At 28.9% G+C, this 23222-nt stretch overlaps 5 protein-coding genes across 5 annotated transcripts; all 5 read left to right on the plus strand.

The window, feature by feature from the left end:
* Positions 1–45: 45 nt before the first annotated feature.
* Positions 46–1233, plus strand: VNE69_03160 (uncharacterized protein; the record flags this gene model as incomplete). The annotated part of the gene is made up of 1 exon (XM_065473018.1): positions 46–1233. The coding sequence occupies one exon, from the start codon at positions 46–48 to the stop codon at positions 1231–1233; it is 1188 nt and encodes a 395-aa protein (XP_065329090.1).
* Positions 1234–15776: 14543 nt separating this feature from the next.
* On the plus strand, positions 15777–16070 carry VNE69_03161 (uncharacterized protein; the record flags this gene model as incomplete). Its single annotated transcript, XM_065473019.1, has 1 exon — positions 15777–16070. One exon carries the CDS (start codon positions 15777–15779, stop codon positions 16068–16070), a length of 294 nt encoding a protein of 97 aa, XP_065329091.1.
* Positions 16071–16166: 96 nt separating this feature from the next.
* VNE69_03162 (cysteinyl-tRNA synthetase) lies at positions 16167–17578 on the plus strand (the record flags this gene model as incomplete). Its single annotated transcript, XM_065473020.1, has 2 exons — positions 16167–17248; positions 17296–17578. 2 exons carry the CDS (start codon positions 16167–16169, stop codon positions 17576–17578), a joined length of 1365 nt encoding a protein of 454 aa, XP_065329092.1.
* Positions 17579–19402: 1824 nt separating this feature from the next.
* On the plus strand, positions 19403–20689 carry VNE69_03163 (uncharacterized protein; the record flags this gene model as incomplete). Its single annotated transcript, XM_065473021.1, has 1 exon — positions 19403–20689. One exon carries the CDS (start codon positions 19403–19405, stop codon positions 20687–20689), a length of 1287 nt encoding a protein of 428 aa, XP_065329093.1.
* An 879-nt stretch (positions 20690–21568) lies between these two features.
* Positions 21569–22767, plus strand: VNE69_03164 (uncharacterized protein; the record flags this gene model as incomplete). Its single annotated transcript, XM_065473022.1, has 2 exons — positions 21569–22139; positions 22187–22767. 2 exons carry the CDS (start codon positions 21569–21571, stop codon positions 22765–22767), a joined length of 1152 nt encoding a protein of 383 aa, XP_065329094.1.
* Between the last annotated feature and the right edge of the window lie 455 nt (positions 22768–23222).

Below are 23222 nucleotides of genomic sequence, written 5' to 3' on the forward strand. Positions count from 1 at the left end.
TATACATTTTTATCTTTAATTTAAATTAAATTCGAAAATACCCCAATGTTGCCATTTATTTTGTTATTAAAATGTTCAAATACAATATTTAAAGACTACGATACAAAATTGTCAAATCAATCACAACTTAAAAATGCTGCTAATGGTTGCGAATATTTTGATTTCGAGGCGATTTTGAGAGAAGGCAAAAATGAAACCTTAGATTTTGAAATTGTCGAGGATATTATGGAATTTTATAAAAATTATAACCATTTCTCCGAAAATATCAAATTAAATCAAGAAAATAATAAAACTACGAAAGAAGAGCCGGTAAATTATACAACCAATTGTCCGAAAATTGGGGAGTGTATGAATACAAACAATATGATTCTTCAACATAACAATGAAACTTTTCAGAAAAATATGCAGGACAAAGATGAAATTATGAAAAACGAAGAGAATTTTGAACAAATACATGTCATTTCCCAAGTAAATAACATAACGAAACAAGTAAACTTGGATACACCAATGAATATATTTTTGCCTTTCACAAGTGGAACTAATTTAGAAAACGATAGAGACAATATTCTTTTTGTAAATCAACAATCTCCATATCACGTAATCGATAAAAACAAAACAAACAACATGAATGATAATATGTCGTTATATTATCAATACACAGAAATGAAAAATAGTCTCCAAACAGTTAAACAACAAGCTGAAAGGTACTTATTATCTAGACCTACTCAAAAAATCCATATTCATAATATTAGAAAATATTATGAAAAAATCGAAGCCAAGAGGCGATCTATAAGAAATAAAAATTGTTGTTATAGAGAAAAATTAATGGATCCAATAACATATATGCTCAGTACGCTTCATCACCTCGATTTATCAGATAAAGACATAATAAACGATTCTTTGAATTTCGTTATGAACATTATCAATTTTTTAATGCCTAAATTGTATTATTTGACTATAGAAACTGATTCCCTACAATTGAAATATTTATTATATTTAGCCATTTGGAAAATAGAAATAGTGACACAAACTTTAAATTTACCAAAATTTATTGAAAAAATTTCCAAACATTTTAATATTAACATACAAAATAAAGGTGAAAATGAAAAACAAATAATTTACTATTTGGAGATTCTAAAAAGGAGATTTGTCGGCTTTTATAAAGATAAGCTGTGTTTGCATATGTATGAATTATGTGATTTAATCACAGAAATGCATGTGTCGAATGAATAATTTGTGCAATAATATTTTTAATAAACTGGATTTATTATATTTTTTTTTAAATCAATAGTGTAAAAAAAAACTTACGGATTTATTTTATACTCAGAAAAAACAAAATTTTGTTTTATAGTTAGTTTAATAGTTGTTTGTTTTAAAAAGAATTACGATATTAGTCCATTTAAATTATCTCGAGGAAATTAGTAAAAACATAGTAAGTTATTTAGTCTAATCTATTTCAGACTCATAAAGGTATATCTTGCTAATCGTACACTTTATGCGTACATTTGCATTAAACCCAATTTTTAGATTTATTATTATTGCAATATATTATTTGATCTCATTTATGTTCAAAAATTATGAATTTAAAGCTGTACGTGGTCATTAATACCAGGAAATTTACAAAAATTTACTATATAAGAAATTTTTAAGTTGATATTATTACCTAGTTTATTTAGCACTTTATCTAATATTCATTCGACTAAGTTTACAGCAAAAAAGACACAAGTATTCATAACATATCATTAGACTTAATGTTTCTGTGCTATAAGCCTATATATAAACGACAAATTGACTTATATTGTTTGTTAAAAATATAAAAATCGTAAAATGACATATTCATACAGTCCTCTATAAATGATAAAGTAATATATAAAATTATCTATAAATATAATGAAAATGTTTGAAGTATGTATAATGCTTTGAAACGAAATTGAGAGTTGGATTAAGAATGATACTTAAGCACATAGAGAAGTTATGATGAACTGTGGAAATTTAATAAATTAAAACGAGAACCTTAAATACCATAAGACTTAAAATTATTGATACATAACTGACCTTATTTGAATAAAAAGTTTCGGCACACCAATAAGCTTTTTTTTTGAAACTATTCTTCTTATAAGATAGACATGAAATTTTTAATGTTTTGCTATAAATATATAGAAAAGTCGATGATCATATAAAAACTCGGAAATTTAATGTGTAAAACACTTTTTGATATGTCAATAATGTGATTTTTGAATTTCAATGTATCTTTTTGTATCAAAAAAGAGACCAAAGAAAATATCTACGTGTCTGGTGGCTTCGGTACTAATTTTAAAATCTTGATGTTAAGATTATATTTTAGTTTCCCGTAGACCTAATTAGCACAAATGCTAAAAACGAATGATAATCTAGAAACATGGGATTTTTCAAACGAGTATTGCAGAGGAAATATGTGGTTCTGTTTTTAATTTGCATTTATTTATACAAAACATGTAGCTCGATTCAATCATACCTAGTAATTGAACGAAAACACTAACCGTCTTTTCGTTTCTTTAAATTGCCCAGTAACGCGTTACGGTTATTGGCAAGCCGAGGAACTCTAATTTTAATCATATGTCCACAACCTAAAATATAAAGTTTTCATTGAAATTTTAAACAAAAAATACACCCGAAAATCTATATATGAGAGCCGAAAAGGAGAGATTAGAGCATTTTTCTTTAGCAATTAATACGAAATCAATTTGTCAATGTTTTTATTTAAATCAATATAATGGTATATGAGTTATTAGGAGAATGAAAAATCCATTTAGTCCCTTACTAGTATAAATACAATAAATTTTTAATTTAGCTTTGTTTAATGATTCGAGGCGGAAAAAATGCGGAGGAGCAAAAAACAAAAAATAGAGTCAAATTTAATAGCACATTTACTAAATATAAATATACAATTTTAGTCTTTTTTTGAATTTTTAAATTTCTTTTTTTACTTATTTAATCAAAACATATCTTTTAATACATTCCAATGCATAAAAGATGAGTCTTGATCATCTTTATATAAGCAATATTTTTTAAGTAAATTACATTGTTATAGACGGTATTGAGGAAGAAAAAACAACATTTAAATAGATAATATTTTTCTTCACAAAAGAGAATAGACATATCTTATAAAATGGATATAAAGTATGATGGAAAATCTTAAAGCGGCATATACATTCCAAATTTCGGCTAAAGTGAGCATTAGCTACAAAAAATCGATATAGGGTTTTTTTGTTTTTTTTTGCCCCTTTTTTTTAAAAATGGAAGAAAGAAAATGATGAGGAAGGAACAAAAATAAAAACTAGAATTAATATTTTAATAAAGCTTCAAACACTGAAGTTGTGGAGTTTATTTGGATCATATATCTAAATAAATAAAGTTTAGTGCTATTCGATGATCTGTTTCTATTTGGTATAGAATGGTTTTGAGATAACCAATTGCCTTCTATGGTATTGGTATGTACTCCTGTATTCGAATCTCTAAATGTAATGTATGATTAACCATATGATGTTGGTTAAATATTGTATTTAAAGAATAATACGCTCTCCACATATCGCTATATATAATACTGCTTCTACTTACATATTTTAAAAGAAGTTCAGTAAGTGTTCTTTTGTCTCTTTTCTTGATATATACTACTATGATTCTACGTTGGATGGTATGTTCAACCATTCCAAAACACCAAAATCCTTTTACTAACTTCCCCCTATTGTATTTATTCTTCCCAATCTTAGTCTCATCAATTTCCACTATAGTATTATCGCCTCCATTAGTCCCTATACTAGATAAATACTTATCATAAAGACTCATTTCTTTTAACTTTTTTAGCACGGAAGATATTGAAGGTTTAGTACAACCTAAGACTTGAGAAATGGACTTACGTGTATAACCTAGAATCCATAAATTTAGTATTTGTAATATTTTGATGTGATTTAGCCTAGAATCCTGAAATAAAGTTTCATTCCAAATTGAAATTGTGTTTTTACATGAGCTTAATGGACACCTTATGAGACTTCTTTGCTTCATTTTTTTTGATTACAGACGCTACATTTTTTATTTTTTTTCTTAATTATTAGATCATTATATATGATCTCCAATTCTTCTCTTGTCCGAATTCTTTCTTCCATTTTTAAAAAAAAGGGGCAAAAAAAAACAAAAAAACCCTATATCGATTTTTTGTAGCTAATGCTTACTTTAGCCCAAATTTCTTATTCGCTTAAAAATGAAGATAAACTAAAAAAGACCAAATAATATACATATCACAAATAGTGTATACGAGGCCTAAAATATATTTTAAAAAACACAAAACAAATGAAAACATGTCTAATATAATAAAGTATATCTATAGTAATAAAAGAATAAAAAATAAAACAGATTTTTACAAATATAGACTTCCATTAAACACATCTTTTATGGTTTATACAATTTTAAATTAGTTTTATTGTTATGTTTATATATCCATAAAGCAAATTTTATCTTTATTAGACCAATTTTTCATTTTGTAAAGGTACATGACCGTTTGGAACCCGCTTTGGGAAAATAACCCCGCTTTGAAATTTTAAAGGACCCCCTTTAAAAAATTGGCAAAAACATTTTTTGTTGAAGCAGATGAGGTTTTTAGTAATGAAATGTATTTATACATGGAATATAAAGAAAAGTTTATTTTGAAAACATTTAATGCTGAATCGGCGTGCGCCTTGCTCGTTTCTGTAACTAGTAGAAATACTGCTTTTTCCTTGAGGCAATACAAGAAAATGTATAACCTGTTTCTATTATGATCTCTAATCAATGGGTAGCATATGATGCCACATTAGCTAAGCAAAGCGATGGAGCACAGTACTAAGAATCACTCCATAAATGCTGTAACCTCTAGCGATTCTACGTCACAATACCATATAATTTAGTTGGTTTGGGCTCATTTCTATAAGAGATATTCGATCTAGATACAAACAAAGAAGAACACTATGAGTACCTTTTATAGTTCCACTGAGCTTTTCAAATTCCCAAAAATCACCGGATAAGTTGTCTTCTGTCATTATTAAAAATAAATCATCAAATCCCTTTTTTATAATTTTTTTTAATTTTCCCTTTTTTGAATTTTTCAAAGCGGGTTCAAAACGGTCATGTACCTATGTAAATTTTTGTTTGTTTTTTTTGCGCTCTGTACGCTTCGATTTCGAAACAGATATAAAATAAAAAATTCAATATTTATGATATTAAGGAAGCTAAAGTAGAAATTAGCCTTAGCATTTACTAAATGTTGCTCTTTATGCATTATTTATGTTTTAAAATCGTTCTAAAACGAGACTTTTTTGCTATTTTGTTTCTAACGATTAAAGTCATAATTAAAAAAATGAGTTTTCGTGACAATAATAAAAATGCAAAGTTTTATATTTTACATGTTGATGTTTTGAAAGACAAATGTTTAACAATGACAAACATAAAATATTAAATCCCAACTTTAAAATTTATGCGTTCAAAGAAATATGTGATTTATCAATATTTTCAATCAAGTTTTAACTTGAACACGTGCTTTGATAAAAAAGTATATCAGAATATTTTGTTTTGTCGCTTTGCACCATTAATATTATGTGCAAAGAATAAATAAATATTTTATTGAACTTTCCGTAGTCCTCTATAAATTGTTTTACATATCATATATATAAAAGAATTTTATTTAATTTTTTACCCCTAAAACTCAAAAAAAGAGAAAATTTAAAATGGTAAAATTTTTGTTTTAAAACAAAATTAAATGCTTTCACTGTATTTTATAGACAATTTTAGACCAGATACGTTATTTACATTTTATTTATAAATCATTTTTGAAATGCTTAGAAATATGATTTTCTCCTTTTTAATTTCTTCCTTTTAGAGAATGAAAACAAAAACAATATGAAACAAAATGTAGAAAAAATTTGTTACTAATGTGTGAAATTAACTCAATTGGATTAAAATTTGTTACTGAATTAACGTTACCACTGCTATGTTGATTCAATAATAATACTTAACTTCTAAAAATCACATTTGCTCCTTTTTAATTCTTCCTACCAGAAATGGAAAATCAAAAATCAAAAATCAAAACAAGAAACAAACATTAAAAGGATGATTTACAAACATTAGAAATTTATCAACTGACTTAAAAACTCAATTAATTAATATTTAGACTAATATCAATGCTATTTATTAAAAAATCATAGTCTCATTTTTGTTTTCTTCTTTCCCAAAATGGAATTTCAAAAACTATAAATACTTTTTTTTTTTTACCCCCATTATGTTTACGAAAAATCAAACAAATTGCGATTTTAGTGAACAACCAAAAGCAACTATCACTATCTCTCAGGAGATAAGTTATAATACAGAAAATGACAATGTTATTTTCTATGGGGCCAATGCCTCTGTACATAACACAAAAAATAAAAAAACAAATGTCGGAGAAACAAAAAAAAGGAATTTTATATTCAGTTTCTCTGGCGAAAACAAAATACCATCCAACCCAACAAACAACACAGAAAAAACAGCTAGATTAACTGATAACACAAATATGGAAACTTTGACGGAGATTCTAGATATAGCTTGCAGAATCAGTACTAGAAACCATGCCGAACATTATTGTGGAGATCTCAAAGAAGAATGTGGCTTTTGTGGTGCATTACATTTTGCAGGAGAAGCAAGCAGTAATGGATTATACAAAAGCTGCTGTCATTTTGGGAAAGTTAAATTACAAAGAACAAGAGACTTCCCAGATGACATTAAGAATTTATTTATTGGGAAAGACAAAAACGCAAAGAACTTTAAAGAAAATATTAGATCCTACAATGCTGCTCTTTCTTTTGCTTCTCTTGGTGCTCAAATAGAAACTGTATTCAATGGACCATATGTATTCAAAATACATGGACAAGTGTATCATAACACTTATAATATAAATAATATGGAATCTAATACACCAAAGAAATATGCCCAATTATATGTAGTGGATAGTGATATGGCAAACTCCCAAAGAATGCAAAATCCATCTAATAGAAATTGTGATATTAATATCATGAGCAAATTAGATGGATTTATAAGATCAGCCAATCCATATTCCAATGCGTATAAAAATATGTCTGAAATAATAAAGGAGCAAAAGGAAATGGGGAAAGAAGTTAAAGACATTTCTATGGTCTTTAATAAAAATTTAGAAAGAGATCAGAGAAGGTATAATGCTCCCTCTACAAGTGAAATCGCAATGATTTTCACTGATCCAAATGGAGAACCCCCATTTGAGAGGGACATTAAAGTATATAGCAAGGGTTTTAATTCTGATAATTTACACTTGGATATTGTAAGTCCCCATCTAGATCCAATGACATATACTCTCTTCTATCCACATGGGGAAGCTGGATGGAATGCAAATTTGAGGCTAAAGTCTTATCTAGGAGAGGCACAGAAGATATCTTTGTTACAATACAAAGTAGCACAGATATCCATAAGAAAAGATAGTTTCAACCCTTTGCTTTATGGAGGAAAGTTGTTTCAACAATGGATTGTAGATTCATATCTACAAGTAGAAGCAAATAATTTAAACTTCATAAAATTAAATCAAAAGAAGTTGAGGGTAGATCTTTACAAAGGTTTGGTAGATTATGTAAATAATGGGTCAGAAAGTTCTGCCAAGCCCGTGATCTTACCATCAAGTTTTCAAGGATCTCCAAGAAATATGAGAGAGAGATACCATGATGCAATGTCAATTGTAAGAAATTTCGGCAAGCCCGATCTTTTTATAACTATGACTTGCAATCCCAAATGGAAGGAGATTAATGAGAATCTATTTGAGGGACAGACAGCAGTTGATAGACCAGATTTGGTAGCAAAGGTCTTTAACTTAAAGTTGAAAAGTATGATGGAAGAGATTTTGGCAGGAAGAGTGTTTGGGGAAGTCGTGGCTCATCTCTATTCTATTGAGTTTCAAAAACGTGGACTTCCTCATGCACATATATTGATAATGTTAAAGGACAAGATTCGGGATGAAAATATGATAGATAAGTTTGTAAGTGCAGAAATACCATCGCCCATGGAAAATGAAGTGTTACACACCTGTGTAACAAAACATATGATTCATGGACCATGTGGACTAAGTAACTTGACAAGTCCATGTATGGAAAATGGTCTCTGCACTAAGGAATATCCTAAGGAACATAATACTGAAACAAGGATCAATAAAGACGGATATCCTGAGTACAGACGATCTAGAGGGGCCGAGTACAATGTAAGGGGCAACATTGTTACTAATGCTAACGTGGTCCCTTATAATGCTTATCTTCTTGAAAAATACAATTGTCATATCAATGTAGAAGTTTGTACTTCTATCAAGTCAGTAAAGTATATTTTTAAGTATATTTACAAGGGATTTGATTGTGCTGAAATGAGAATAACTGACAACAATGAAATTGATCATTTTGTGAATTCCAGATATGTCTCAGCACCAGAGGCTACCTGGAGATTAATGGAATACAAGATGCATGGAAGATCTCATAAGATCCATAGACTTCCTGTGCATCTTCCACAAGAACAATTGATCACTTTCGAAGAAGGCAGAGAAGAGGAAGCCGTTAGATTGTCCGATCTTAGACAGACTCCTCTTTTAGCCTACTTCAAATTGAATGAAGTTGATGAAGGAGCACATCGATTTTCGTATAGTGAGATACCCTATCACTATACATATAAAAGGGGAGAATGGATTAGGAGAAAGAATAAGTATAGTAAGATAATTACTAGACTTTATTCTGTATCTCCAATAGAGAAGGAAAGATTTAGCCTCAGAGTTCTATTGATCAATGTAAAGGGGGTTAAGTCATATGAGGATTTGAGAACTGTAAATGGTGTAGTTTACAGTTCTTTCGCAGAGGCGGTGGAAGAAAGAGGACTTCTTCAAGATGATAAAGAATGGGAAAGGGCTTTGGATGAGGCTGTATCAACCGAGTCCCCATCAATAATAAGAGCATTGTTTGGATATATTTGTGCTTTCAATAAGCCTAAAAATACCAAAGAACTCTTTGAGAAGTATCTTGGAGATATGTCTGAAGATCTAGATCAGAATAGTAGAGACGAAATATTAAGTAGATTAAAAGATATAGTTAATGCTCATGGATGGAGCTTAAATGCTCTGGGTTTAGATGAGCCGATTAACTATATCAAGAATGAAAGAGCCGTCTTTGATAATGAACAAGATCTAGATCAGATGATATCCTCTTTGAATGAAAACCAGAGAAATGCCTTTGATATAATTACAGATAATATAGATAAAAGAGGCAATTTATTCTTTTTAGATGGACCAGCTGGATCAGGAAAGACATATTTATATAATGTCCTGATCGAGTATCTAAGTAAGAGTAAAAAATCTTCAATACAGATGGCAACCACAGGTATTGCTGCAGATTTATTAAAGGATGGAAGAACAATGCATAGTTGTATAAAACTTCCTGTTCCTTTGACAGAGACCAGCGTATCTAGACTAAAGCAAAATACTCCAGAAGCAGAGAGAATAATAAAGGCCTCATTATTGCTGATAGATGAAGTTTCGATGATGTCAAAACATGCATTGGACGCAATAGATGAGGTGCTTAAAAGACTCTGTAATAATAATGATATCTTTGGAGGGAAGACCTTATTGTTGGGTGGTGACTTTAGACAGACATCAACCATTGTAATGAAGGGTACTCCAAATGATATCATCGAGAACTCATTAATTAGTTCAAGACTTTGGGTACATGTCTGTGTACTAAAGCTTGAAACGAACATGAGATCTTATAATCAATTGGAGTTTAATAAGTGGTTGTTAGATATAGGTGAGGGGCGTACTAGAGATAGTAAAGGATGTGTGGAGATACCCAAAGAATATCTTGAAGAAGGGGACATAGTCGATAGCATTTTTGGAACAAACAAAATTGAAGCAGGTGATGATTCTTTGTTTGATAAGATTATCTTAACGAGCAAAAATGAACATGCAAATGAATTGAATGCCAAAGTGTTAAACCTTCTCAAAGGACCTTCGAGGGTATATGTGAGTTCTGATGCTATAGAATCAGAGGATATCGAAGAACAACTTAGATTTCCTCTTGAGTTCTTGAACATGCAACAGCCATCAGGACTTCCTCCACATAAGTTAGTATTGAAGATAGGGGCAATAGTGATGTTGTTACGCAATATTGATCCTAAGAATGGATTATTAAATGGGACCAGATTGAAAATAAAAGGTCTTAAAGATAATTACATCTTAGGTGAAATAATAACAGGAAGGGGAAGGGGCACCCTTGCTGTTATACCAAAGATAGACATGATGCCAAGTGACACTCTTCTTCCGTTTGTACTTAAAAGAAGACAGTTTCCTGCGGTATTGTCATATGCGATGACAATACATAAAGCACAGGGACAGTCTTTTGACAAAGTGGGAGTGTATTTGCCTGAGGATGTATTTTCTCATGGTCAATTATACGTAGCTTTGTCAAGAGTGAAGAAGAGTGAAAACTTGAGAGTCAAGTTGGGGGGAAACAGGGGCAATGTCAAAAATGTAGTTCTACGTGAACTAATTGGCCCATAAGAGCCAAGAGATGAAGAAATGCGCCGTGAGCGTACAAGCACTATGCCATTTTTCTTCCAATAAGGATGAGATAAAAGATGATAAAATGCGCCGTGAGCGTACAAAAACTATGCCATTTTTTTAAAGAATAAATATAATGTGATAAAATTAAAACATGTACCCATGCAAACACAAACAACCCGTTCTCAGAACGGGTGTGCATACGCTAGTCATATATATAAAAGAATTTTATTTAATTTTTTACCCCTCTTTTTTGTGACTTTGGAATTTCTAAACTATATATATTAGGCTTTCTATGTTATTTAAATAGCATATTTAGATTAGATGTTACAATTTGATAATTTTAAGTGTGTATACTATATATTAATGCATTTTTATTTTTTTTATTATTTTTTTAAAACTCAGTTCCAAAATATCGTCAGAATCGTTTTTTAGAATTTATTTAACCCTTCTACGAAAAATTGTAAAAATAATTGCCAAATAAAGATTTTGAATATAAGTGTCAAAAATTGAGCTTATAAGTCCCCAAAATTATTTCAATATGACTCATAAGTGTTTTTAACTCAACTTTACTCCTTATATGTTACTAAAAAGTATTTTCGAAAAAGATGTCTTCATCCTGTCAAATTCAATCATCCCAAAATGGAAACTTAAAAAAATTAAAAGAGGAAATACATATTTAAAAACTAAACATCTTCATCCCGTTTTTAAAACGGGAAAGCATACGCTAGTCATATATATAAAAGAATTTTATTTAATTTTTTACCCCTCTTTTTTTGTCAATTTGAAATTTCCACACTATATATTCTAGGCTTTCTATGTTATTTAAATATAAAATATAGATTTATTGCTTTAATTTGATTATTCTAAGTGTGTATATTATTAGTTAATACTTTTTAATTTTTATTATTATTTTTGTAAAACTTAGTTCCAAAATATCGTCAGAATCGTTTTTTAGAATTTATTTGACCCTTCTAGAAAAAATTCACAAAAACATTAACCAAAAAAAAAGTTGAATATAAGTGTCAAAAATTGAGCATAGAAGTTCCCAAAATTATCTCATTATAATTATTAAATGTTTATAGCTCAACTTTACTCCTTATAGGTTACTAAAAAGTATTTTTAAAAAACATTTTTTCTTATTTTAAATTCATTATCTTAGAATGGAAACTTAACAAAATTTACCGAAGAGGGACATATCATGAAACAAAACATTTAGATCCCGTTTTCAAAACGGGAAAGCATACGCTAGTCAATAAATAAATTAAAATAATGTGGTTTTTTTCTGACAAACATTATTAGTCCTAAAATGATTTTTATACTAAATTTTATGAGGTGTGTGCGAGATAATACGAATAAATACATAGTGAGTAATAATAATGAGATCAAAATAATAATTACCTATAATAACTCCTTCTCTAGCCAAAGTACAACAAAGTCTTGTGATAAACATATTGAAAATATTCGACATACTAGAATTTCTTGTGATGCTATAGAATGATGCATTAAAATGAAATTTAAGGTAGAAAACAATACACAAAATATCCAACTTATAATTTATGAGATAAAAAAGTATATATCCGCATGTGGAAATATAAGTTTGCAATTTATTGTCGTGATATCACTAAAATCAATTACAAAAAGTAAATTGGTCAAATATATGAACAAAGACAAAAAATTGATGTACACATTACTAAATAACATATCCGAATAACACGAATAAAATGCACAAACCTATAATACTTATCTAAACAAAGGTCGACAAGAATAAAAGCAAAATTGAAGATTAAAAAGCATACAACGAGCTTTAGGACGTTTTTTTTTGATTTTAAAGAGCATTTTCGGCCTTTTCTATCGATTTATGAATCGAAAAAAATTTTTACTAATGAAAAAAATAGAAATTATAATATAAATGTAAATATTTTCTATGTTCAAGTATATATCAATTTTAGAGACATTGGGAAACCCCCGCTTTGCGTTATATAATCTTAAGTATATATTTATTGTGGCGCGCGAGCGTTGACCCCTAGGATTTCCAGCTTGTGCAAGCATTAAGCATTGATCCTCAATGAAACTTCATCCCGTGCAAGCATTGACCCCTAGTAAATGCAACACCGTGCAGGCGTTGGCCCTCAAGATTTACAACCCGTGCAGGCGTTGACCCCTAGGATTTACAACCCGTGCAGGCGTTAACCCCTAGGATTTGCATCCCGTGCAGGCGTTGACCCCTAGGATTTACAACCCGTGCAGGCGTTGTCCCCTAGGATTTACAACCCGTGCAGGCGTTGTCCCCTAGGATTCACAACACGTGCAGGCGTTGACCCCTCCTTTTGGAAAGCCCAGTCTAAGTTAAATCTTTTTTAAATAAATAAACGCACTTGTTTGGATTCAAACCTACGGACCATGTGAAAGAATCAAGCAAGCATACCACTCGACCATGGCATACTAGATAAAACGAAATAAAAAATAAGAAAATACTTACATAATGACAATTGATAAATAAAAAGATTTTTTTTTATCCCCTTAAAAATGATTCTTCCTCCCAGAAATGCTAGTGAATACAGTAATTTAAAATTAGTTTTACTAGGCAGGGACAATGAAGTTGTTTTAGAAAAGCAACAAAAAAAACGGTTGAAACAAAAAGCTGGTAATTACCTTCTTATAGATGGGGCGCTATATTTAAGGGACGAGGCTAATGGGAACCACCTCAAGGTTTTTCATAGTGACCAGCTTGAGGCCATGGAAGTGGAATGTAGAGCTTTCCACCAGTTTCATCACAGGGGCGTTAACCTATTCGAAGCATCATGCAATAAGGTTTTTTTTAAAATTCCTAGGGACATTATAAGAAAAATCGTTTCCGAATGCATCACATGTGGACAATCACAACCGTTAAAAAATAAAGAGCGCCAAGTACATATTACGGCCTCTAAACCGATGGAACGAATTATGATCGATTTAATAGATATTACACGCTATAAAAGGTTTAACGATGGGTATTGTTGGATTTTAACAATAATAGATGTGTATTCTAAGTTTGCCTGGGCCTTTCCATTGAAAAGTAAAACAGGTGATGAGGTTACAAAAAACCTTAAATTTTTATTTTACAATATGACTGGTCCGCCCAAGATCCTTCAAAGCGATAATGGAAAGTAATTCTGCAATTCCTATATAAAAACTTTTGTTCCGACCTTTTTATTGTTCGAAAACATAGTAGGCCCCGTCACCCACAATCAAACGGGCAAATAGAAAGGTTTAACCAAACTTTAACGCGAACAATACAAAAACATGTATTTGAAGAAAGCTTGTTAGCCGTTGACCATGCTAAAACCGAAGAAGAAAAGGAATGGCTTAAACATCTAGATAAAGTAGTTTACAACTACAATTTGGCCAAACATAGTGCGACAAAGCAGGTCCCGTTTAGTTTATTCTTAAAAATACCAGGATTTAATTCTGTTTATACGCAAGATGAGATTGAGTCTATAGATGATAGCTTAAAAGAAATTGAAATGATACTCGAGACAAAAAATAAAAGAGATTTGTCGAATAGTGTTTTTAATGAGCAAACTGAAACTGGTTCAGTTGATCCAAATTACCTTGCAAGAATGGATCGTCATTCATTAGTTCATATCAAAATATACTTTTGAAATTGGTGACAAAGTCATTGTAGCTAAAGACTTTGATAATAATATCAAAACAAAAAAACTAAAATTATCTTCATTTTTTTCTAAAGAAGTTAAGATTATAGAAATTCTCTCAAACAACAGAGTGAAATGTGAAACTGAAGAAGGAACTCAAATTTTCCCTATGTCGAGGCTTAAAAAACTTTAATTAAAATTCAATTTTAAAATTTTTTTGTGTTCTTTTTATTTCTTATTTTTTTTACGTTTTTTTTTTTTGGGGTGGGGGTCAACGCTCGCGCGCCACATTTATTAAATGTAGAGTACAAACATTTTCATTTCAATGAAGCATAAATTATTCTTCTGGCAAGAAAATCTGAGAAGCCGAAAAAAATTATAAAAACTTGAATCAGATATATAAATTGCGGTAACCTAACTCTGCCTATTTTAATCAATTTGATGAAAATTCAACAAATGTTATTAAAATTTATTAGATTTTAGACATTTTTTGTTTTATTTAAAATAAATATTTAACATGAAAGGTATTTCCTACTAATAACATACTTTATTCAGAACCAAATACATTAAATTATTTTCAAATATTTTGAGAAAAAATCTAAAGTTTAATTCCGTGCTGTATATGTTTTTTTCTTGATAAAATATTTAGATAGGATCTACGATAAATTAATACAATTTTTGTGTATGATGATACATTTAGCATTTTTTTTATGACCATCTTCCGCGGGGTTATTACTCATTAATTCGGCAATAAAAAAAAGCTATATAATATACATAAAACTCATATTATATATCTATAACAATAATCACAATTGTTCGTGGACAGAACAAGTCAAAGTAGATAAAATCCTCAATTAGTGTTTAGAAGATCTAAGAACACGCGTCTTATTGTATTAAAATGCCTTTTTATCATCTATATCTCACACATGCCAGTCTAAATCGAGAAATCTCAGGCATGATTAATATGTTTTGACTACACTTCCTTCTTGTTTATCGGCCAGTTGTTTTGATAGCTTATAAATATGAATCTTTCTAGCCCAAAAGTTCTACTTCAATTCATCTTCTGAGTTACTCGACGGACCTCATGCCAGAGAGGAACACTCAAAGGGGGAACTTGCAAACTACCTACTTTAGATGAGTTCATATCCTTCGGAGGCTAAGTGAAATTTTGGATTTCTTACTTAGTTATCAAATTTAGAGTCAATCTCTTTTGTATATATAATGCACAGCTTCATGGATCGACTAATGATCCTCTGATATATTTCACCACATTAAACTGATCAACCATTTTTTTTAAGAAAATATAACGCTTCTATGAGTCGAATTGGAGCTAAATTATCAACATTAACCCTATCAACTATGAGTATATTTAAATTGTCATCTTTTCAATATATTTTTTTATGGATTTTTTTACAAAAAATATTAACCAATTTTATGAAAGCAAATTTTTATAACATAATTAAAACAAACAAATTAGCTTGCGTTTTTAAAAAAATCACAAAATTTTTAATTGAAATACAAATTTATGAAAACATTGACCCCGAACTTAGATGGATAGTAAAAAAAGATACAATGAAAAAAACATAACAAAAAACTTTCTAACTTCTAAAGATGGAATTTCTTTTTTATCAGAGCACATTAAAGATTCAAATAAAGGTGAAATTGATACTTGGGACAATTTAGAAAAAGAAATTGATAATATAATTGACTATTTTAGTGCTTGGTCTATTAAATTTCCTCTAAAAAGGGTAGACAAATGTTCTAAATATGAATTTATAAAATTCATAGAAGAGTGGTGTGATAAAAATGATATGCTTGAAGTATTTTCATATTTATATAAATAAACAAAACATTATTATTATTAATTTAGAAATCCAATTCTACAAATTTTACTAATATTAAAAAGACTCATTTAAAACTTCATTTCTTTTATACCCCAAATGTTAAAGATCTTTAACTCTTTGACTAAAAAATTGGAAGAATTTAAACCACGAGATCCACACAATGTAAAAATTTACATTTGTGGGCCAACTGTCTATGACCACAGTCACATTGGTCATGCCCGTACTTACGTGTCCTTTGATGTGATAAGAAACATTTTAGAAAAATATTACAATTATAATGTGACATTTGTAATGAATATTACAGATATAGATGATAAAATAATCAATAAAAGTAAAGAAGACGGTGTTTCTATAAGTGAAATTACTACCAAATATACAAAACTGTTTTTAGACGATATGTCTCTACTTAATGTAAGAAGACCTACAGTCTTAACAAAAGTAACTGAATACATTGAAAAAATTAAAGAATATGTTCAAGTCTTGGTAGACAACAAATACGCCTACGAAAGTAACGGGAGTATTTATTTTGATGTGAACGAATACAAGAAAAATTTTCAATATCCCATTTTTAGAGACGAGTCTGCTAATAATAGCGTCGACGAAAAAAATCTTGTAGATAAGAAATCTCATATGGATTTTGCCTTATGGAAAAAAGGAAGCGGGACAGATTTAAATGACGAAGGCAGACCAGGTTGGCATATCGAATGTAGTGTTATGTCTAATGATGTACTTGGCGATTTTATTGATATTCACGCGGGAGGCGTAGATTTAAAATTTCCACATCATGAAAATGAAATAGCGCAATGTCAAGCTCGGCATCAGAAAGAACCCTGGGTCGCGTATTTTATGCATACTGGTCATTTAAATATTAACGGTCTAAAAATGTCAAAATCTCTTAAAAATTTTACAACTATAAAATCAATTTTAGAAAGATGCACTCCGATTCAACTTAGAATTCTCTTTTTACATCATCAGTGGAATAAAGATATGAACTACGAAGAGAGTCAATTAAAATTTGCAGAAAATGTAGAGAAAAAGTTATATAATTTTTTAATGTATGTAGAAAGTAGCACAGATACTACAAGTAAATACACCGAAATAGACAATGAGGTACTAAGTTTTATTAGTAAAACAAATAAAATAGTAGATGAATCTTTTTCTAATAACTTTGATACGCCGTCAGTCATAAGGCTTTATTAGAATTAGTTACATTTACGAATACAAGAAGCGGATTGATAAACATTTACACTCTTTATCAAGTTAGAGATTTCCTAAGGAGAATTATGGATATTTTAGGAATTAGTAAGAAAGAGAAAACTAGAGACGATGATAGTAAAAAGTTAGCCGAACTAATTAACAATTTCAGAAATGATGTAAGAAAGGCAGCGAAAAACAATGAGAATAAAAAGAAATTATTCGAAATATGTGATGACGTGAGGGATAAACTAAAAGATATTGGATATATAATTGAGGATTGTAATTTAGAGTCAATGATTAAGAAATTATAAAATAAAATTTAAATAAATTTTTCATTTTTTTGCGAACATGCTCCTTTAAATAGACGAATTGTTTGGCTACGAAAATGTTTAAATCATTTTAGTTTTGAAAATTCGAAAATTTTACTAAATTAATTTCTTACAAATATAAGGCATGAACAGGTATCCTTAGCCCAGTGGTCGAGCGATGCTTCCATTGAGCAAAGGTGGGTTACAAAATTGTTTCTACTTTCTATGATGCATTAGAACAACTCAGATGATGAAAATGTTCACGATAATCATTAAGTTGATTCAATGAAACTTGTGTGTGTCCGGCCGCAGGGAAATTAGCTTCTAGTGTATAAACACACCTCAAGTCCTAAAAACAGTACCACTTTTGTGATGATTTAATTATACATTAAGTATCTAATTGGTACAGCCTAGTTGGGGCCCATGGCTGGTGCACTTTAGAGTGAGATCCTAGAGCTAACTAAGAGACTAGACGAAGTAGAGCAATAGAAGGTCTCGTCTACCCTATCCTAGAAGATTCTATAACACAGTGGCCGAAACTAGTGTGAGACTTGTGGTCAACTCAGTCCAATAAATGCCGAGCTGGTGATGTGGCGGAGTAAAAGCTGTGTGTACTATACAGATGATCATAGAGGCCTTTTTGCACTTATATTAATGTATCTCTCTGGTTTATAAAAACCATGCTCGTTTTGTATATCCGCCGTGAGGTCACTCTGGAAGTGATATGAGGTATAGACGTTAGTGGTCCCCGGGTGCCATATTTGTATTATAAGACAAGTCTAAGGTGAGAATTTTTGTGATTTAAATCTTACATTAAAAATTGGATAAGGATTACACCCGAATCCTTTTTCCTTTAAATGTAAGATTTCTTTCTGCTTCTTTCATGCAAGAAAAAAATCTTCTCAACTAATGCACCGGCCAGGGCTGCTTATGATCCATTTAGATTATTTTGTCTTTTTTATACTCTGGGCTCAATATAAAAATGAAGGTTAGATGTATTGCCTTTGCAAATAAAAGCGCCATAGAAAATAGTCGGATTCAACTAAAAAAATAACGTGCACAACTTTCGTCATTTGGAATGATTAAACATATTTTGGAAGTATAGTCAAATTTGTGCTTGCCAGTCATAATACTCGGTTTGCTATGCATCCTCAGGATGCTTTCAATTGATGAACAACGAAATCAATATATTGATGCGTTCTTTGTGTCTTACACAAAGCCGTTCTTTTCTCAATCATTATAAATCGTTATAAGCAAGACATCACATGATGTCTTGCTTATGGCAATCAGATCGATCTTAAAAATATTCTAATGTTAACCCCGACAGAATGCCGAGTTTTTTTACATGTTTCTTTTGTTTAACATACGATAATGTTCTATCGTCATTTTTTATGCTTTACCGTGCCATGAAAAAACTTTACGTTTTTGTTTAAGTAGGGCAAATGTTTCTATTGATCTTGGTGACATTTCGTGCCCCTTTTTAAGATGTTATATTCATATTCTATATTTTCAACTATAATTACATTACCATACATGTTAACTATAAATTTTGAAATCTAAATTGACTCGGTGTTGATCTGCTTGGCCTTAACAAACTTAAGCTTAAATACTGTTAGTTCAAAAAGAAACCAATAAAAATACTCTTTGTTGCGCCCTTGGTTATATGTCCACGGCAATAATAATATTCTACTTATCATCTTTGCGATTATTACATTTCTTTACGCATTATTTTTGCCTTTCTAAGTTTTTTCTAAATTTTGAATTCTAGCCGTAATTTCTTTGTTTATGCAGAAATAATTTTTAAAAATTTATAAAATGACTGCCCATATGAAGAACTCAGCCCAGAAAAAATTAATTCAACAAAAGGAAAAGTTTGGTCTTTTAATTACAATTATACAACAAATCTTTATAACCTGCTTATTTAGTAAAATTGTAAATTCGCATGTCAAAATTTTATTCAATCCCTTCTCGTTAGTTCAAATATTATTTAAAAAGTCTACTTTCATTTTTATGTTATCATTTTTTATTCCTATATTATTGAAATTCTATTCGAGATCAAACCACATAAACTTTATGTGTCTTTTATTTGGTTATACATTTTCTTCTTTAATATTTTATATTAATTTCCCAGTCAAGACTAATATATTAGAAATGGCTGATAATAATATCGTTTTTATATTTAAAAAGATACTAATTAATCTTAATTTTACCATCACTTGTGTCGTATCACTCATCTCTGGTTTAATTTTATCTTTTGATATCAGAAACAATATATTGGAATTTGCAGAAATCGAAGGTATATTTAAATATTATGCGCTCAGCACTAAAAGAATGATAAACAGAATCTTGAACATGTGGTTTGTCAATTTAATATTTTCTTGTGGCTTCTTAATTTCATATGTCTTATTTATTAGTTTTTTCGTAAATATTTTGCTAATGTTTTTAAGGTGCGATTTGGTTTATAATGGCAGAATAATTAATCATATGATATTATTATATATTTCTGTCTTGATACATTTATCTATGACTGAGTTTTTTAATAGACTTCTAATATATAATTTAAGTATTAAAGATAAAAAATTTACAAATTTTATAAAAGATAATGATTTAAACTATGTCAGATATGTTTTTTATCGTGTTTCTAACATGTCTTATAAATATAACTATCTATTAAACCAAATATGTAGAAATAAACAAGACTTATGTGATCTATTAGAATATGTAGAAAAAGAGTGCGATAATGTCAAAAACATATGTAAAAATATATTAGAAGAATATAAAATACTTGATAATAAGTTATATATGACTGTTCCACAAATAAAACCTAATGGAAGTATGTTAGTTAAAAAATATAAAAATTATAATTTTATTGATAAATGGACATCCAAGATTATTTATAAGCTAAAAATATACATGCTAAAAAATGACTTTAATAACAGTATCAAATATATGGAGAATATTAATAAATATATTAACTTTCTACTTAAGCAAAGAGATCAATTTATGTTACTAGTTGATTTAGATAAAAGATACACATATATTTATAAAGATCTAATTGATGAAATCAGACAGGTAGAAGAACAGTGCAACATTGATCTAAAAGTCCTAATCTAATTAATAAATGTTTAAGTAATACAATATGTATTTATAATTTTCTATATAAAAAATTTTTAATGCAAAATTTTAAGAAAAAATTATTGTATAAGTACATGTTATAAAAAAATTAAACTCTAATGTATAAATATCGTCGTCAATTGAAGTTAATGCATGTTTCTTTTGTCTTTATATTTTTGAATATTTTTTCGTTAAATTTTGTAATATAATTTAGTTAATACATTATTTCTATAATAAATACGTAAATTTTTGTATATAAATACTATGTAGCAAATTACATTTTATAAATAAGAAATTTTTAAATAAAATACATAAGTCAAGTACAACATAAAAACATTTTTTATCGATCGAAAGTGAATATTATAGTCATATTTATAAAAATGCTTCGAACAATTTTATGTTTCAAAAAAAACGAATTAATTATATGGGAAATAAATTTCATGATATTCTGGATGCTAAAATTGAATTTCTTGATAATTTCAAAATTAAAACTCTTCATTTTAAGTTATAAAACGAACATTTATAGATAATAAATATCCATTTTTCTAATATATATATGTGTAAAAGGAAGTAAATGGCAATAAAAACTATGTCAGTAATTTTATCGTATCAGGGCGATAAATAAACATAAGAATTTTTCATTAACTTATTTTATCATAAAAAACACAGCTATAATCCCCTGGTATATTTAATTTTTTTGCTCCTTTATATGTCTGTAAAAGTATTTAATGGTGTATTATAAGGAGAAAAAAATTAACGATAAAACCAGATAACCTTATAGATCTTTTAGAATTTATCCATCAATTAAATCAAAAAAAAACCGTCAATTTATGTTAAATGATTTTTTTATCATAATAAAAAATTTTTATGATTTATCCCATGTTTTTATATATTTTTCTGCTAAAATGTTCAAACGACATATTTAATACATATAATACTAAAATATTTCAACAATCACTTAACTATAATCAAATGGATATCAGCACAGAGTTTGATTTTGATACAATTATGGCAGAGAATTATAATGAAAATGAAGAGAATGAGCATGTTGAGGATATAATGGAATACTATGAAAATCATAAGAGATTAACTATTAACGAAAGTTGCTATTATGAAAACAAAACAACTACAGAAGAATTGCAAATAAAAAACTTAGTTAATTCTTTGAAATGCGGAGAGAACTTTCCACAAAACAAAATATCTCAAACAAATGAAAAATTAATGCTTAAAGTTTCTGAGGATATGTCGGAAATTTGTAAAAATGAAGAGAATTCTCATCAGGACAGATCTACTTTTATATGCAATAATGAAATTATACAGCAAAATGCAGAGGAAACGGATAATGACAATGAAAATTTTATAGATAAAAGTATTTTAACAAATGATAAATCTTTTTATGACAACAATTTTCAACAACTTCTTAGGAACGAATGCAATCAAAACAATACAGGTGAAAAAGATTATAATTCATTACTAGAAAAAAAATAATGGAAATAGAACGAAAATTTAGCGAAATTAAGCAACAAGAACAGGAATATCTATCACGTAATCTTATACCAACTAGAAATTTAGGTTGTTATTTTTTTAATGCTAATAAGGAAATATTACAAATAAGAAAATCTATTTCTAATTTTAATTCAAGGTACAAAAGGGATATGATAGAAAAGACAAAATCAATTGTAGAAAAAATCGAAAAAATCAATTTTATTGGTAATTATGGTATTATTGATGCTCTAAAATTTATTGGAGAAGTAAGCGAATATATCTCACTGAAAAAAATAAACTTACACATAAAGTATGATTTTTTACAGGTAAAATATGATTTGGAGCTATTAAATTGGAAAATTATCAAAATAACAGATACTATCAATGTGCCAGATTTAATCGAATTAATATATAGGATTTTTTATTACAAATTTGAAAATCACAGACCCGCTATATACGAAATTTTAAATGACATATATACTCTAGGAAATAAATTAATTGTCTTTTATAATAAAGGCAAAGATAATGCGTGTAAACGTATAAAGAAATTATGTGATTGTATCACAAAAATGGACAGAAATGCCAATAAATAGTTTTTCATCCTTCGTTTCATTTTATTTTAAAGTTTATAATTGCCAATGATTAATCTTTATCGCAATTTTGTTAAAGGCAATTGTTTATCTATAGAAATTGAAATTTGTTCTAATATTTTATTCCAGCAATGTAGTTGTTCAAATAAATTCTTAGATAATATTTTATATGCACAAACAAACATTGGTTTTAACAAAATTAGTTAAATATTTGGATATAAATTTTAACTTTATGTCTTCGTTGTAAAAAATTGCATTTTTTTTGTAGACATTACAACACTAGTTCAGTCCAGCAATCGTGTAAGCTGAAAACGCCGTCTCGATATTTGTATTCAAACGAAAATTCATCCAAAAGGCCGTAGAAGTATGAAGCTTAGGAATTTAGTATTAGACGTGGAATGCTTTTATTCTTCGTAAGTTTGGTTTAGTCGCTTTAAAATTGATATCCAATTCTTTTT

Source organism: Vairimorpha necatrix, chromosome 3 (assembly GCF_036630325.1).
Source record: "Vairimorpha necatrix chromosome 3, complete sequence".
Taxonomy (NCBI): Eukaryota; Fungi; Microsporidia; family Nosematidae; genus Vairimorpha; species Vairimorpha necatrix.